The sequence below is a fragment of the Macaca fascicularis genome, chromosome 3 (assembly GCF_037993035.2).
Source record: "Macaca fascicularis isolate 582-1 chromosome 3, T2T-MFA8v1.1".
NCBI classification, from domain to species: domain Eukaryota; kingdom Metazoa; phylum Chordata; class Mammalia; order Primates; family Cercopithecidae; genus Macaca; species Macaca fascicularis.
In genome coordinates this window covers 139,402,769-139,421,146 of record NC_088377.1, presented here as the reverse complement: position 1 = coordinate 139,421,146, position 18,378 = coordinate 139,402,769, and the positions used below count along the sequence as shown (strand labels likewise).

The following is an 18,378-nucleotide window of genomic DNA, read 5'->3' as shown; positions in this document are numbered from 1 at the left end:
AAGGTAGTCTGCTTTTTTGTGAGTTCATGCTTGACTCCTCCTCCCCTTTCTTCTCCTCTTCATATATTCTACCTCCTCCTTGGACATAGAGGTATGCTAGAGAAAGTCATAAAACATACCACGTCTACTAAAAATTCATGAGAGGTTGCTTAGCCCCTCTTGCAAAAAATTTTTTAAACTATTCTGGCACTTTCATAATCTCAGATTACCTCACCTCCTCCTATTTCTTCTTCTGCTATGGTAACATTTCTTCTAAAATAACCTGCCCTCCACCTCTAAAAACAAAGTGTCTCTACTCTGTGCTTTGTAAGCTGTGACTTGCTGCTCTCTTCTCAGGAATCTTGTGGCATTAATTATTACTTTCCCCTCAAAATCCCCATCTTGCCTTTCTCCTCTATCCTCATTACAATAAAATTAAATTCTCCATCTCTTCCCAACATTTTAAAAGATATTTTATGGATACTGACTAAACATTAACCATGACCTAAGAAAATTGTATTTTTTCCCAGTTCCTTCAAATTCAAATAAAGATAACATTCAGTTCTTCAAGTCAGAGAAGACTAGAAGTAAAAACAAAACAAAACAAGACTTTTTTTTTGTAAATCTGTTTAGTTACCATATAGAAAAATAATTCATATTTGGCTTAGAATTATTTAGAATTACTAATATATTTAATTTTATAACTTTATATTAGAAATTTTTAATATGGGTTATTTTAGGAAAAAAGTTAAAAAAATATCAAATTTCTCTATGTTCTGCCTAAAGAGAAAGTAATTATCTTGATCATGTAATTAGTATTATAGTTGAAGAAATAACAGCTTATCAATGTTAGAATTTTAAAAATTATAAATTTTAAAAGCCTACAGAGAAACTAAAGATCTCTGACATTTTCAACTTAAAACAATTACTCACATCTCTGGCTCCAACACAATTTTCAGTTTTTTCTGTAATGATTATAACAGTATATACAATTTCTTAATGAAATAGGACGACTCCAGAAATAAAGAAAGAAATTACCTGGAACAGTTTCCACAGTCTAATACACCACTGAATGATTTACTATCGTTATCGAAGAAATACTGGGTTTGTTCAGTAATGCAGCTCTGCTTTGACAGGGAGGCTGTAAAGTCATCATCCTCCATCTCAACTTGGGTGGGGAGAGGGGGGTAAAAACAAAGAACACCATTAGAAGGGGCCACTGTAGTCAGTCCCCTGGAGTCTTCACTTCTCACAGAGCAAAATAAATGTCTAAGACCAGGAGGCGTGGACTGGCTTGTTTACTGCTGTGTAATATCGTGGCAGCCCGTAATAGATGCCTGATAAATATCAATAGAATAAATTAATTTAAATACATGATGGCTATGAGATCAAGGCCAATGTGACCTAAGTAATTTCTAAGACATTAGGAAAGGTTGGACAAAAAGTTTCTAGATCTAAAATTATGAGATGGGTGATCTGTTTTCTCTTTCTCACACAAATATTATCTGAATTTGCTGAACTCAAGCATATCCCCCCAAATAATTTTTATCGTTATGACAGTGACAAGGTCTGAGCATTTACATACCTGCCTCAAGGAGTCGTGGAAAGGTCAAACTCAAGAGAAACTGCTGTAGAATAGACCTGAATTTTTCAAAAAAAAAAAATAATAATAAAAATCTAGGGAAAAATGTGTTTTTACATGCACACATACACATACCGTTTCCCTTTATCTTTTTGGGAAGGAAAGTCTAGGAGTGTTTTTATTTAAGTATTTTTAAAATTATATAACACATTGTAACCTTTCTTGAATGTGTCAAGTCATGAAATCAGAAGTATTCAGATCTTGTTCTGGACCAAGTGAGACACAGTGTGTTAAGAAGCCTAATAGGCAATGTTATCAAGCAGAAGTGTTCACTCTAAGGAGAATGTCAGTGTTTCAGCGCATAGGTTTTTACATTCATTACATCTCCTTATTTTAGCTTTTAAAACCATTTGTTTTTTGAATTCCCCCCGCCCCCAACAAAGAAACAACACTGTTTATACCATGGGTTTGAATTTGTTAACTATTTACTTTGTAATACAGAAAATATTTGTAAATATGTAATGTAACTTTCATGAAACAAAATATACATATTATATAGAGAGATATAGCACATTTCAGTTTTATAGTAACTGACAACTGAGCCAAATTTCTAGAACTGAATTTAGTTTAAAACAAGTGGGGGTGGGAGGGGATATAGGATAAAGAAAGTATTTCAGGGTCATGATGAAATTTTAAAAGCCTACTGAAATTAATATATAAAATCACATCAGAAAATACCATTTTTCAGAATAAAACAGAATTTTCTAAATCTTTCAAAAAATCTCAAAATTTTAAAATCCTAAAATCTTCTTTGCTGCTTTAATGATATCATCACTTAATTTTAGCTGGGCAAACCTCAACATCAAATGAATATTGTACATTAATCTATGTGGAATAGGGCTAACAATACAGTGTGATGATACCAAAAAAAAAAAAAAAAAAAAAAATTAGAGGGGAGAGAAGGAAGAGGGAGATCATGGATCCCAGAGGTAACAGGCTTAGTTACAACTAAACAATAAGAAATGTGATCTTCCAGACTTTCCACAGTGCCACAATTGACCATTTGAATGTCTTATTTTCATAGGTTGTAGGGTCTACAGGTGAGGGATGGGGGAGGTTTGGAAGGTAGAATCGGTGAAAAGAAACAATTAGATCCATTTCAGCAACATGATGCCCCTAAAACGATACCAGTACTTGTATCAATAGTAAAGAGGTAGAAGGTTGCCATCATGCCATGAATTTGATGCATGCAGACATCCAACTTGGATACTAAAGACAATTAAATTGTAACTTCTTACAGATCAATACACCTAAAATTGGTGTAATACTTTAAAAATACTTAATACAAATGAAAAGAATTTCAATAGATGTGTAGAGGAAAGAAGACTCTAAAGAGGTTGAAGTTTACATCCACATAACATTGTTTTCATATGAGAAACTGAATAATGGTAATTTTATAGTGCTCACTTAGGAAAAAATATCACTATTACCAATAAGTGATGCAGAGAATGAAAAAACCTTAACTCCCTTAATAAAAAATTTGAGTGTCCCCTAAATCCATATTTTCATCAGATGCTTTTCTATTTTACAACTTCTTTCATTACCAATAAAACTAAAATTTTGACCTACCAGGCAGCAGCAGTGGCCCACCAGCCAATTTGTAATATGTCTGCTATTGATGGCTATAAAATAAAATAATAAAGTCATTTCAGTAGTCTACTTGATACTGAGGACACTTGAGTATCCTCTTGAGAAGAATTGATTAGACTGTGGATATTACTGACCACATATGCTGAGCGATGTCCTGCTCCTTGTTTTGGTGCAGCACCAGGCTCGCATACTGACTGATAATCATAAGATTTGTTAAAAGCATAAACTGATATATTAACCAGGTGTCTCATCAAGCTGGGATCAATCTCTCCAAAAAATCTTCCAATCTGGTGAAGAAAAAAATCATAAAGCAATGTGTACTTAAAATGTAAGTCAAAAATGAACATTGGAATCACCACTACAGTGAAAAGAAATAATACAGAGAAACTGAACTACAACTGAGGAGCTTAAAAACAAAAGCAAATGAGAAACTGTATATGACACTGTGAACAAATTAAAATGAGAGTAAGTGTTCTCATTACTCGGTGGGGCTGTGTGATGTTTTATTTGTGGAAGGAATGGACACACATTACTAAGCACTAAATCACAATCAAATGCCTCCCAGATGAATAAAACAGGGGTGGGGAATGAAGAGGTGTAAGTCAAAGGGTACAAAGAAGCAGTTATGTAGAATGCATCAGCCTAGAGATTCAATATACAACAGAGGACTGTAGTTAATAATACTGTTTTGTCTACCAGAAATTTGATGAGAGTAGATTTTAAGTCTTCTTACCATACTGCAAAAAAGGTTAACAACCTGAGATTATGGATATGTTAATTGGCTTGACTTCAATAATCACTTAACTATGCAAATCAAAACATTTTGTTGTACATCTTAAACATATACAATAAAAAAAAGATCAAATGCCCCCCTGGGGAATGGAAAAGTAGCATAAATGAGAGAGCAGGCTGGCCTAGAAAAAGAACTTGTAGGGACTGTGATGAACTGGAACAAGTCCCATCTAAAGGGGCAATCACGAGTTAATCAGCTTCAGCCCATAAACACTGTCATCCAGAAAACAAAAAAAGCCCAGTGTTGAGATCTCTTTTGCTTTTTCCAAAAAAGAGAAGCCAGGAATACAGATTCAGAAGCGAAATTAGTTGGCATCGAATTCAAATTTGTTAAAAATCTTGTATGAGGTAAATAGCCTATGTGCTGCTAATTTGCAGATTTGAGACTAGAAATCACATCAGTTTTAACCAGCTATATATTAAATTAGATATCATCAACTGACAAATTTTGAAGTGAAAATTTTCTAAATATCTGAAAGATTAAAAAGGTCATATCATGCTAAAATTCTGAACTGTATGTTTTAATGATACCAGTATTAAAATGTAAAATCAAATAACATAAAAGCTAGACTTAGCACGCCTTTCTTAATGGTTTACATAATATTAAGCATTTTACAAATTATTTTATGATAGAAACAAAACATCTCATCAATTTCTAAAACACTGAAAGAGGTTTTGTAATGTTGATCAGGGAAACACACTTTGGAAAGCCTAATTCTCTCTTATTTCAGGCACATACCTGATTAGTATAATCATCATGATTTGCCATCAAAAGAAACCCACCGTCATCCAGAATTACACAATCCATTACCTACCAAAATAAAATGAACAGTTAACACATTTTTAGAAAGGTTTGGAGGTTGTATTGTCTTTACCCCATTATACGTACATGATTAGAGCAATAAAAAATAGAAAATTTTAAATGACTATCTTCTCTTGAACGTATATGTTCATGAAATTCTGGTGAAATAAAGGCCTGCATTGATTTATATCAAACCATCACGCTTGATAATCCAACACCAACCATCCATTTGAGACTGTCAATTCAGTCTGAACAAATCATAAAAGCAAATTCGAAATAATCTTTTTACCACTTTCGTGTCATCTAAATGATCCAGAAAAGTGGATAATTATTTAATAATGAATAACTGATTTAAACACATACTTAGGATTTCAACAAAAAGATATTTTAAAAAATATCATTTTAGTTATCCTGTTTCACAGACTTAAAACACGTCAGTACTGTAAGACTATAATTATTTCATATTTTCAGATTGAAAATATGTAGTTGGATAATTGGAGATTTAAAAGCAAAATGCAAAACAAAAAATGTCCATGGTTAAGAAAATACTTAATTCACCCTGAAACATAGGATAAATTCCTACCTAGTTTAAAGCATGTTTTAATGTATGAAAATCAATATAATTTGTATTTAATAAAATCACAAATAAAAACATTGTTTTCAAAGTTCAGGATGTAATGCATTGCATTTTCCTAATGTTGAAGCAGCTTATTACTAAATTTTTTGCTCTTAAAACAGCTACTGCATAGTCTATGTCAAATAGATAAGTTACAAAAATCATTGAAATTATTGGCTCATAATTCCACACGAGTAGGAGTGATAAAGATGATATAAACCGCCTGTTTCCCTTGGAGATATGCAGACACACATAAGAGGACTGGAAGAAAATATCGTTTCATCATTGTTACTCAATTTTTAGAATTAGAGCATCTTCAACTTTTGAACAAAGTTCACATTTCCTTTTCCAATTTCTCAAACAGATGTGAAAGTAATACAAGACAACTTAAAACTCAATCCATGTAACTAGAACTTTATAATAAACTGAAATACTTCTGGGTTTAGTTAAAAAAAATTTTCCTATAACTATATAATACACTGTGAACAAATTTAGAGAAAGTGTGATAGGTGAGAGAAAACTGCATTGATAGCGAATAGAGATGCTTTGGTTAGAAACTTCCTATCCAGAAATAGAGCTAAACATAAATATGTGCAAAAGAATGTAACACCATTGAGACCGAAGAGAACCATCACATTGACATGACTACTTTTTTAACCTTCCAAGGACATATACATATTTTTAAAAATTCAAGCATTTCACGTTCAAAATCAAAAGCATATAAATTCAAATGAAGCCACTGCACTCCAGCCCGGGCGACAGAGCGAGACTCCGTCTCAAAATAAATAAATAAATAAATAAAAATAAATTCAAATGAATATATTATTTCACATTTCCGTAGAATTTTTTAGCCTTTGATTAAAAATTCCTGCATATTTTTTGTCATCATTCTAGTCTTAGCAAGAGTAACACAGGGAAATATTGTACTCAAAAGTGATTTTAAACAGTTTTCTTACATCACTGTTTCTTTTGCAGTCACAAACTGGACCAGCACACTGAAAGACAAAAAACCGATTATTAAATTTTTTTAGCAGTTGTATTTTAATTACATTATTACTATGTTATAATTAGAAATTCTAGAATAATTTATCCAGGAGAAAAATGAGATTAAACAGTCTAGTCCATAAGAAACAGAAGTTTTATCTTTAAAATTAGAAAATGTCAATCAATATATAAACTAGCATTGCATGTTGTAACCTTGAAATACTTTTATTACATATTGACTAATTTAAACAAAAAGCTTTGAAAAAATAGGAATTCAGAATTCTGCTTCAGTGTAGTGGTACTGAGAACGTATTTGCCTTATGTTTATTTGTATAAAGACCTTATTTTTTTTCTACTGAATTTTGAAAACATTAAATATATCATAAGAATTTTTTTAAACTATCTTACCGGATCTCTGATTGAGGTTTTGGTGAAATTCTCTATCCAGGAATTTACATCGATTTTAATTCCAACAACTGGAAAATTAATTTGAATTAATTCAAAGGCATAATTACCTGTAATACAACCTTTGCAATATGACAGTTTAATTATTTTGATAGCAAGTATCAGATTATAGTTTATTACAGAAGTTTTAGTCTTTTGTTCTTAAGAAATAATGCTAATAGCTCTTAAACTATTACATAAATTGTAATTTATATTCACAAAGAGTGTATTCATTAGCCACAACCTGACCAATTAACTAATACAATAAGCTAAATAAAAAACATTAGTGTCAGGAGAGCCTCATAAACTTGAGGTCATTCAAATGGTATATTTTAAGAGGTTTCCCTAACTCCACCAGTGCTTGCAGTAGGTGCTTAATAAATCTTTGCTGAAAGAGTGAACAGATGAATGGATGAGTAGGTGGGTTAGTAGGAGAGTGGGTGAATAAATGAATGGCTGAGAGAATAACTGATTTAGTAATTAAATGAGCAATTGAGTGAATGAAGGAATAGGTGGATGAGTTAGTAAGTGATGGAGTGAATTAATGTAATAGATCCACTGATGGGGTAAAGCTGCCCTCAGGAGAAGGAAGGCTCAAAATACTCTCCTTTATAACTTCAAACACTGAATCATACAATCAAAAAAACTAATAGCTTTAACCTTATTGTATGCACTCCCTCTAGCCCACTTCCGATCCTCATTGATGCTCACTTCTACTATGTTTGTTTACTTGCCTGTTTTTCCAAAAAGTCGTTTTTCTATATATTTTATAGCAAGTTTTTAACTGAGCCCTACTTAATTCACTTTAACAGACACCTAGGAGAATATAGTATAATTATGCCATATTTATCTTTTCCCTCAGGGCTGGAAACTTAACTTTTTTGTACAAATATGTAACTCCTTGGCCATATAACTTTGTATGTATTTTAAAGTATTAAGAGAGACTTTTGGAGTGGGGTTGCTAATCCAACATTAAAAATTTTTATTATTATACTAAACTGATTCCATAAATTTGTCTCAGACTATAAACATACACACAGTTTTGAAAATTTCTCAAATCTATGTAGTATCAATGTGATTTTATCCCAACTTCATAGGTAACTAGTTACATTTTATTTAATTTTTTAAGTATGCGTGCCTTTGTTGTTTGAGACCTTCTGATGACCTTGATAAACACTGCCAGTTTATAACATAAATGCCAAGTAACATTTAATTTTGGTTGTGTTTTTTTAATTAATATGTATCCTTACCTGCAGGTTTAAGAAGTTTCCCTTGAATATATATTTCTACAGCTTTGCTTACCATAATGCCCGATTCATAGGCACCAGGTCCACTTTCTAAAAAATAAATAAATAAACACCTATCAAGATGTATTGATTAATAATATTGATTTTCTGTCGTTAGATACAGATGGATAGTATTTTGCTTAAAAATTCTAGCATCTATAAACTATAAAAATGTTTGTACTCTCCTTCCTCTCTTCTTCCTTTGTATATACTAGGCTAACTGGTATATCCATGAATTGGTTTGTATTCATTGATTCGGGGGCATTAATTAGCTTGGTTACATCTGCTTTCACAACAATTGTTAAAATATTAGGGAGTTCTGCTGAAGTGAAGTGGAAAGATTGATTTTGGATACATAAAACTGACTTTGTCTAAGATATATGTCACTGGCAAAACTTTGAAATTCTCTGAACTTGTTTCCCCATTTATGAAAATAAAGGTAAATAGTACCTATGTGCAAAGACGTTCAGGGATTAAATTACAAGGTTTTTGGGAAATAACTCAAAATATTTTAAAAGATAAGCTATTAATTGTATAATTATATAATTAATACTGATAAAATGTAATTAGTCAATGAAATTACTCTACTTTATTTAATTCCTTAAATGTTTTTCAATACATTTTCAGTTGTAATATGAGGGATTATCTACATGTGTTTCTACTTCTTATGCATGCCTGACAGATATGCTATCTCTAAATTATTGGAAGACTGCTGTGTATGTATTTTGCCTCTTCAACTAAATGATGTTTCTTTTCTATTTTCCTAATGCCTTGCAAATACTCTATTTTTAATGATGACTATTCTGAGTAGTTGACATAAAATGTAGTGACTTTGGGGGAAAGCAGATAGTAGCAATAATTTATTTTTAAGAAGATTGAGAAAAACTGAATTCCAAAGCAATACTTACTGTTAAAGTAGGGAGCAGTGAAAACATAGTTATCATTATCTAGGCTCCTTTTATAGAAGCTGTCCTCATATGTCTCTGGGTTTTCTTGCCAATTTTCTCCAGCCCTAAGGAGGAAATGGCTCATCATTTGTATTCTTTAATCTATCTGATAACCTACTTTATCCTATGTGGACTTGCTGAGCTTTACAGATACGCCTACATTTCAGGTATGTCTAAAGAAGTTAGTGGTAATTGATAGCATAACTGATACTCATTACTGAGCAATGCATCAGCATAGCACTAAATTAAGAATCAGAAAAAGCTAACTCCTAGTTTTACTCCATTGTTTACTAGTCAGGTAGTAGGACAAGTAAGTTAATAGGTCAATTAATGTTAGTAAGCATTGGTGACTACTCAACCTACTTCATGAACTGTTATGAAGATAATAGAGACAAGATGCATCAAAGAAGAGTGAAAGACCATGAAGTGCTACATAAATATTGCTGATAGGCTATAATCATTGTGCTCATTTCGCTGGTTTAGCTCATATCTACAAAGAGAAAAATCTCTTTAAATGTCTCTTAAATTTGGTAATAAATATATTTAGCAAGCATTCCAGAATTTTATAATGTCATTTTTCAGAGAAATAAAATCTTTTAATAATGTAAATACTGTAAACAATGGCTCCAATGTAATCTAACGACAATCAGTTTATTTGAAGAATAGCTTCCTTATGCTGTAATGTACAAATCCTTGGTGCAGTCTTTTGTAATGTACTTGTTTTTACAGATGTTATTTGACTTACTCTTTGGGATAAACTCTGGTAATCCCACCATCAGTCACAACAAATCGTGCTTTCACTCCCTTGCTGGAACAGAAGACAAAAGAAGGAAATGTTCTATTGAACATATTCTAAGATACAAAGTTAGGTGTTGGTGATACAAAGAGAAGTAAGTTTCTAAAGTAAAGGAAGTAAATATATCAATAGATGCACAACAATGTTTTAATAATTTAAATTATGTATGAAATTTGTTACTTGAAAGCTGTTTAAGGAAGACATCTCATAGGAAAATAATGACTGAGGTGCATTTTGAACACGGAATATGAATTGACAGCAATGACACAGACAGCAGGAAGGTATCACTTGTAGAGAGGAAAGTATGTATAAGGGAAAGCTACCAGAGATGGCTGTTGTTTGGTATAGAAAAAAACATAAGACAAAAGGAGAGAAACAGTAAGAGGTAAAGTTTCAAGTACAAGTTTCTCAATGGTCAGCTAATGAATGATTTTGAATTCCATGTCAGAGAGCTTCACCTGTATCTTGAACTTAGAACTGCATTTTAGGAGTTAGATTCTGGTAAATATGAATTGTATGGAGAATTGACTAGGAGCTGCGTGTGGAGGAATGGAGAATGTTAAAGGCAGAAAAATCAGTTGCTGTGATTTCTTAGAAATGGGATCTTAGGGCCTTGATTATGAGGTAGAGAAGAAAACATTGCTAGGAGAAATATTTAGCATTTAGTGACTGAAAATGGGGTGGAGAAGAGATTATAAATAAGAATCATATTTAGATTTTCTTGACTGGATGTATGGTAGTGCTATTAGAAGTCCAAATAAACACTGACTAGAAATCCTACTTCAGCACAAACAGAAACACACAATCATGCCAATTTAATTTGGTTTATTCACCCTGAAGTGTATGTGCATGAAAAGCTGAGTAATGGTAGACACTAGTACTGAAAAACACCCACAAGTGAAAATGCAAGTTGTCAACAACTGTACAGTGATTTTCTTGAGAAATAATTATCAAATATTACTAATGAACTGTAAATTTTTGAGACTCATACCCAACTTCCACAGGAGAAATGAAACTGAAATGCAGATATATACTTTTATTAATAAGAACAAATACTTACATATTTTTCTGCTTACTCCAGTAATTTTGGACAAGTTCATTTGTAAAGCCTGCATCAAGCAAGACTCTATTAATCAAATCTGTGTTACCTAAAACAGAAAAAGGAGATCATCAGTTACACTCACAGTTCTAAAATTATGATCATAATGAAAAATATATTTTCTATTTTCAAAAGCAATTTAGAGTAGATATTTCTATGAATTTTAAAATATATTCCATATTCATTTTCTTTGTAATTTTTATATTGTTTATCTTGCCTCACATTTTCCAGGAAATGAATGGATTTAGTAGCAGAAAAATCAATTCTAAATGAGACAAATTATTTTGTAAACTTTATCAAAATATGAAATAAGCTATGTTAAGAAACAGGAAATCGTCTTTCTTTTGTGTTTTTGTTTATTTCTGTATGGTAGCATGGTGATTCCCAACCACTATAATTTTGTGACAATTTAATATATACACACACATCAAATTTTATATATGTATATAAAATGTATATATATAGAAACAGAACTACCTCTGAAATTATCAAGTAAAAACATTCAACAAAAAGTTACTGTCTACTTTCACTTTCATTGTTATAAGAAAAGCTATTTTCATTCTTTTCTATCACAAATATCAAAACATAGGATAATCTTGGAGTAAATAAGACTATGAAAAATTCTTTGCCACCCACTGAGGAGCAAGGAATGGAATGAGTATCACAGAGCAGTACAATCCCAAGAATGATTTTGAAATCTACTGGTATTGGTCACAGAACCAATACCAAAGTAGATAATAGGTTGTCATTTCTTGAACAACTGAAGTGCATATTAGCCCAAGTTTAAAGTTAATTGAGGAAACAGATGGTGAGGATCAAAGGTCAATTATTACATATTCTTAAACAAAAACCTCTGCCTTCTTCCCATTCTCCTTGTTCCTCTCAACCCATTAAGCTCTGAAATAACCTAACAGGTACCCTCTGAAATTTCACATTTATGATAAAATTTGACTCTTTTCAAATAAAGAATATATGTTCTTAACATCCTATTACAATACAAGGTGGTGGTGAGATAGGCTGGAAACATTTTTGTTGCTTTTAATTATTTTAAGTTAATATGCCTTACACCCAGGATTAAAGGATCAATTTAATCCCTATTTTGGAGTAAATTTTAATTCATTCTAGACACTCTTTTTTTTAACTATATTATTTTAGAAACTGAATCATTAAAAAAACAGTTCATTTGGAAAGTCAATGTTCTAATTGCCTCCAATCCCTTTAGGTAAAACAAAATAAATAGATATAGATATAAAAATTGGATTAAAATAAGTGATTCCAATTATTTTGGAATAAAAAGGAGTGATTCCAATTTTCACGGTGTTCTGAAAAGTTGTATGTTAAGAAAAACATTTCTGATAAACTCTTTTTGCAAGGAATATGAGTGTTTCATAACTTTGGTATCCAATTAAAGGAATAATCAACAATCTTATTACAGTTCTCTAGGAAATGCCTAGTACTCGTTAAGAGGAAATAAACAATGACATAAAATAACATTTCGAAGGCACTAGCTCAGTCTCAGTGAGCTTGTACTGAGTAGAAAGGTTTGGAATCATCATGTTAAGACATGATCAATGTAGACTTCGGCTCCCATGACAGGTTTTCAGAGTGGCTCACTGAAGCCACTAACTAATTTGTGCTAAAGTGAAGGAGCTAGAAAGTTATTTTTTCTCATATGCAATAAATTGAAGTTAAGGGCAGCTTTAAGAAGGGCTCTGCCTTTTTGATAACTGATAAAGTGCTTTGTTTGACCCTTCCTGATAGAAAGATAAATAACTGAAAAAAAAAAAAAAGGGAGGAGGAGAAGGAAAAGGAGGGAGGGGGAGAGAAGAACAAAGAGACTCCTCTTTGAAAGAGAACCAAAAAAGTCAAATATGTGTACTTATTCTTTTCCCAAATTTTATTTATGAAGATAAATTTTGCCATGAATTTGGTTTTCCTCTTATTTCCCATTTGTACAGTATTTGTTCTGGTAGTGCTTTTATAATAAATATTTTTTAGGAGAAAAAAAGATTTAGATAGGCCAGGCGCGTTGGCTCAAGCCTGTAATCCCAGCACTTTGGGAGGCCCAGACGGGCGGATCACGAGGTCAGGAGATTGAGACCATCCTGGCCAACACGGTGAAACCCCATCTCTACTAAAAAAAAAAATACAAAAAAAAAAAAAAACTAGCCGGGTGACTTGGCGGGCGCCTGTAGTCCCAGCTACTCAGGAGGCTGAGGCAGGAGAGTAGCATAAACCCGGGAGGCGGAGCTTGCAGTGAGCTGAGATCCAGCCACTGCACTCCAGCCTGGGTGACAGAGCGAGACTCTGTCTCAAAAAAAAAAAAATTAGATTTTCTAATGATTTAAAAGCCAAGTATCCATAATTTTCTATTAAGCTTAGAGTATGAATGATGCAAATTTACCTGAAAGACAAATATAATGGTTAAAAAATAATTACTAATTTTCTGTTGTCTATTTTAACTTGATTTACCGCATAAATGAAAAATTGCAGAAGCATAATTTTTTAAGACATAAAGTTAACTTGTGATGAAAATAGAATGTCAGGAAGGAAGAAAACCATTAAGTGATATATCTTTATACTTTGGTTTTTATTCTACCCATATTAAAACTCATTATATTATTTGAAGGATATAAATAAATTTATAAAAATGTATGTTTTTCTCTATATAGCAGGCAAAATGCTATAAAAAATCTTCAAAAGATCATTCAAAATTAAATTTCCGAAATTTGAGAGGAGCTAACATGAGCGTGCCATATTTACGTTTAACTATTTGAAAGAATCTATTACCTTGTTTTGAAAATTTGATGTAACTAAATAATGAAATAACATTTCTTTAGTTTGCAAAATTAAGGATCAAATTGTTACTTTTACTATTAGAAAGTTATAAAGTAAATAAACAACCAGCACAACATAAAGTAATATGACTATCATATCCTATGATATACTATAAACCAATAAAACCACACTCAAGCAATCATTTTGAATTAATGCATACTTACATGATGGATTGTTTGGAGTTTTTCTATCAATAAACTCATTGAAATTTAAAAGAAATTCAGTGTTATTATCCGATATTTTCAGGTCATTGCAGTAATCCCTGAAAAAAAAAAACATTTTGAGATATTAGGTATTAAAATCGAAACTTTACAGGGTAATTAAACGTAGTGAAAACTCTTTTTTTTTTTATTAGCTATAAGACTTTGCAAACCGTTGAGCTTCTTGTAACTTTCATTTCCTCACTTCTATAATGGACCAATACTTTGCCAGTAAGTGGTGATTATAGGCAATGTGAATTAAACATTTGGCCTTTGGACAGTAGGTGCTCAATAAATATTAGGTTTTGGTGTAGCTACTATACTATTATCATTGTATATCACAGATTTAGGAGTCTCATATAGCAATTAAAACAGAAATCTTGGGGCATGGGAGCAAGGGGTGGGAGAGCATTAGGACAAAAACCTAATGTATGCGGGGTTTAAAACCTAGATGACAAGTTGATAGGTGCAGCAAACCACCGTGGCACATATATACCAATATAACAAACCTGCATGTTCCGCACACGTATCCCAGAACTTAAAGTAAAATTTTAAAAAACTGCGTGGAGTTTCATACATACCCAAACGCAATTGAGTGGATATAAAGCTAGTGAAATTTGAATAACATTAGTGGATTGTATTTATGTCAGTTTCCTGGTTGTGACACTGTGTTAAACTTATACAAGATGTTGCCATTGGAGGAAACTGAGTAAAGGGTATATAGGTTCTGTCTGTATTATTTCTTGCAACTGCATGTGAATCTATGATTGTCTCAAAATAAAAAAATAAAAAATAAATAAAAAATAAAGTAACCCAGAAAATAAAAAAACTAGAAATCTTAAAGTTCATTACATGTTAACATATTTTAATAAAATATTACCAATATTTAAAAAAATATTTTAAAAAGTGGCAGTGTTTTACATATTTGCAAATTATCTTTAATTCCTGACAAGAGAAGACAAGTATGTCTCTGCAATCAATTGCAAGATTTTGTTTTGGTACGTAAAGAAAATTTGTCCTCACAGAGACGAGAGGCTTGTTTTTTTCCAGATATTGTGGCTGTTCTTTTTTTGATAACATACTCAAACTTGTTTATTTGTAATTTATTAATGGGTAGTTGAAACATGGAATGTGAAACAACATTAATAGTTTTTTTTTTTTGTCTTCTGTTACATTAAAATTCCATATTCTTTCTTACACTTTAATCTTTTAAGCATCTGTGATTTTGTAAAATCATAAACTGGTTATTTACAAAATGAGTTGTGTACAACTTCCAAATAATGATACATTATACAATATTGACAAATTACACTCATTATTAAGTATTGGGAAGGTATCCTGTACATAGTAGCGTATACAACTTTCCCAAAATTCTAATTTTTGTTTGAAAGCTCAGTTTCTGTCACTGGCAGCAAATACTCTTAGTTGTTTTCTTCAACGTAAAAAGCTCATCTGATTTATTTTTGAGAAAATATCTGCTGAGCATCCAAGTCTGAATAACCATAGTTCTGTAATTTGTTCTTTCAAGTAATGTTACATTAAAAAAATGCAGAAAGCACCTTGTTCCCTTCCTAACATAATCATACAAATTCTGTACTTTTTGAGACATCCAAGTTACTCTGGGATACAGTAGCACTTCTAGTTTTATCACATATAATATTAAAAGACATGCACTCAAGGGGAAAACTTCAATAAAATTTATAATTCTGAAATTGGGTAGCATGATGCCTCTAGCTTTGTTCTTTTTGCTTAGATTGTCTTGGCTATCTGGGCTCCTTTTTGGTTCCATATGAAATTTAGTTTTTTCTAATTCTGTGAAGAAAGTCAGTGGTAGTTTGATGGGGATAGCACTGAATCTATAAATTACTTTGGGCAGTAAGGCAATTTTCATGATATTGATTATTCCTATCCATGAGCATGGAATGTTTTTCCATTTGTTTGTGTCTTATTTATTTATTTATTATTATTATTATACTTTAAGTTCTAGGGTACATGTGCATAACGTGCAGGTTTGTTACATATGTATACTTGTGCCATGTGGGTGTGCTGCACCCATCAACTCGTCAGCACCCATCAACTCGTCATTTATATCAGGTATAACTCCCAATGCAATCCCTCCCCCCTCCCCCCTCATCTTATCTTATTTCTTTGAGCAGTGTTTTGTAGTTCTCCATGAAGAGGTCCTTCACACACATCCCTTGTAAGTTGTATTCCTAGGTATTTTATTCTCTTTGTAGCAACTGGGAATGGGAGTTCATTCATGATTTGGCTCTCTGTTTATCTATTATTGGTGTACAGGAATGCTTGTGGCCGGGCGCCATGGCTCGTGCCTGTAATCCCAGTACCTTGGGAGACCAAGGCAGGCAGATCACGAGGTCAGGAATTCAAGGCCAGTCTGGACAAGATAGTGAAACCTCATCTCTACTAAAAATACAAAAAATTAGCCAGGCATGGTGGTGGGCACCTATAATCTCAGCTACTCGGAAGGCTGAGGCAGATGAATCGCTTGAACCCAGAAGGTGGAGGTTGCAGTGAGCCGAGATCGCGCCATTGCACTCCAGCCTGAGAAACAAAAGTGAGACTCTGTTTCAAAAAAAAAAAAAAAAAAAAAAAAGAAGGAATGCTTGTGATTTTTTTTTTTTTGATTTTGTATCCTGAGACTTTGCTGAAGTTGCTTATCAGCTTAAGGAGATTTTGGGAAGAGACAATAGGGTTTTCTAAATATACAATCATGTCATCAGCAAACAGAGACAATTTGACTTCCTCTCTTCCTATTTGAATACCTTTATTTCTTTCTCTTGCCTGACTGCCCTGGCCAGAACTTCCAATACTATGTTGGAATAGGAGTGGTGAGAGAGTGCATCCTTTTCTTGTGCCTTTTTCAAAGGGAATGCTTCCAGCTTTTGCCCATTCGGTATGATATTGGCTGTGGGTTTGTCATAAATAGCTCTTATTATTTTGAGATATGTTCCATCAATACCTAGTTTATTATGAGTTTTTAGCATGAAGGGGTGTTGAATTTCATTGAAGGCCTTTTCTGCATTGAATGAGGTAATCATGTTGTTTTTGTCATTGGTTCTGTTTATCTGTTGGATTACAAGGCTACAGTAACCAAAACAGCATGATACTGGTACAAAAACATATAAACCACTGGAACAGAACAGAGGTCTCAGAAATAACACCACACATCTACAACCATCTGATCTTTGACAAACCTGATAAAAATAAGCAATGGGGAAAAGATTCCCTATTTAATAAATGGTGCTGGGAAAACTGGCTAGTCACATGCAGAAAACAGAAGCTGGACCCCCTTCCCTACACTTTATACAAAAATTAACTCAAGATGGATTAAAGACTTAAATGTAAGACCTAAAACCATAAAAACCCTAGAAGAAAATCCTGGCTATAATACCATTCAGGACATAGGCATGGGCAAAGACTTCATGACTAAAACACTCAAAGCAATGGCAACAAAAGCCAAAATTGACAAATGGGATCTAATTAAACTAAAGAGCTTCTGCACAGCAAAAGAAACTATTATCAGAGTGAACAGGCAACCTACAGAATGGGAGAAAAGTTGTACAATCTACTCATCTGACAAAAGGCTAATATCCGGAATCTACAAAGAACTTAAATTTCCAAGAAAAAAACAAACAACCCCATCAAAAAGTGGGCGAAGGATATGAACAGACATTTCTCAAAATAAGACATTTATGCAGCCAACAAACATATGAAAAAAGCTCATCATCACTGGTTATTAGAGAAATGCAAATCAAAACCACAATGAGATACCATCTCACGCCAGTTAGAATGGTGATCATTGAAAAGTCAGGAAACCACAGATGCTGGAGAGGACGTGGTGTAATAGGAACACTTTTACATTGTTGGTGAGAGTGTAAATTGGTTCAACCATTGTGGAAGACAGTGTGGCGATTCCTCAAGGATCTAGAACCAGAAATACCATTTGGCCCAGCAATCCCACTACTGGCTATATACCCAAAGGATTATAAATCGTTCTACTATGAAGACATGTGCATACATATGTTTATTGCAGCATGGTTCAGAATAGCAAAGACTTGGAACCAACCCAAATGCCGATCAATGATATAGACTGGATAAAGAAAATATGGCACAGATACACCATGGAATAATATGCAGTCATAGTAAGGATGAGTTCATGTCCTTTGCAGGGACATGGATGAAGCTGGAAGCCATCATTCTCAGCAAACTAACACAAGTGGGAGTTGAACAATGAGAACACATGGACACAGGAGGGGAACGTCACACACTGGGGCCTGTTGGAGGCCAAGGAGAGGGACAGCATTAGGACAAATTTCTAATGCATGTGGGGCTTAAAACCTAG

At 32.8% G+C, this 18,378-nt stretch overlaps 1 protein-coding gene across 7 annotated transcripts in view; it reads right to left on the bottom strand.

Annotated features, from left to right (window-relative positions):
- Window positions 1-18,378, bottom strand: part of CACNA2D1 (calcium voltage-gated channel auxiliary subunit alpha2delta 1) — a 498,928-nt gene that overhangs the window by 14,493 nt on the left and 466,057 nt on the right. For all 7 annotated transcript variants that reach the window (XM_005550361.4, XM_005550362.4, XM_005550363.4 and 4 more), the window contains 12 exons: window positions 13,980-14,077; window positions 10,939-11,026; window positions 9,828-9,890; window positions 9,044-9,147; window positions 8,100-8,186; window positions 6,814-6,881; window positions 6,378-6,416; window positions 4,743-4,814; window positions 3,346-3,498; window positions 3,191-3,243; window positions 1,565-1,620; window positions 1,018-1,147 (listed from right to left, as the gene is read on the bottom strand). In XM_005550361.4, the coding sequence (XP_005550418.1) occupies window positions 1,018-1,147; window positions 1,565-1,620; window positions 3,191-3,243; window positions 3,346-3,498; window positions 4,743-4,814; window positions 6,378-6,416; window positions 6,814-6,881; window positions 8,100-8,186; window positions 9,044-9,147; window positions 9,828-9,890; window positions 10,939-11,026; window positions 13,980-14,077 (1,011 nt within the window). The remainder of the gene's footprint in view (window positions 1-1,017; window positions 1,148-1,564; window positions 1,621-3,190; window positions 3,244-3,345; window positions 3,499-4,742; window positions 4,815-6,377; window positions 6,417-6,813; window positions 6,882-8,099; window positions 8,187-9,043; window positions 9,148-9,827; window positions 9,891-10,938; window positions 11,027-13,979; window positions 14,078-18,378) is intronic.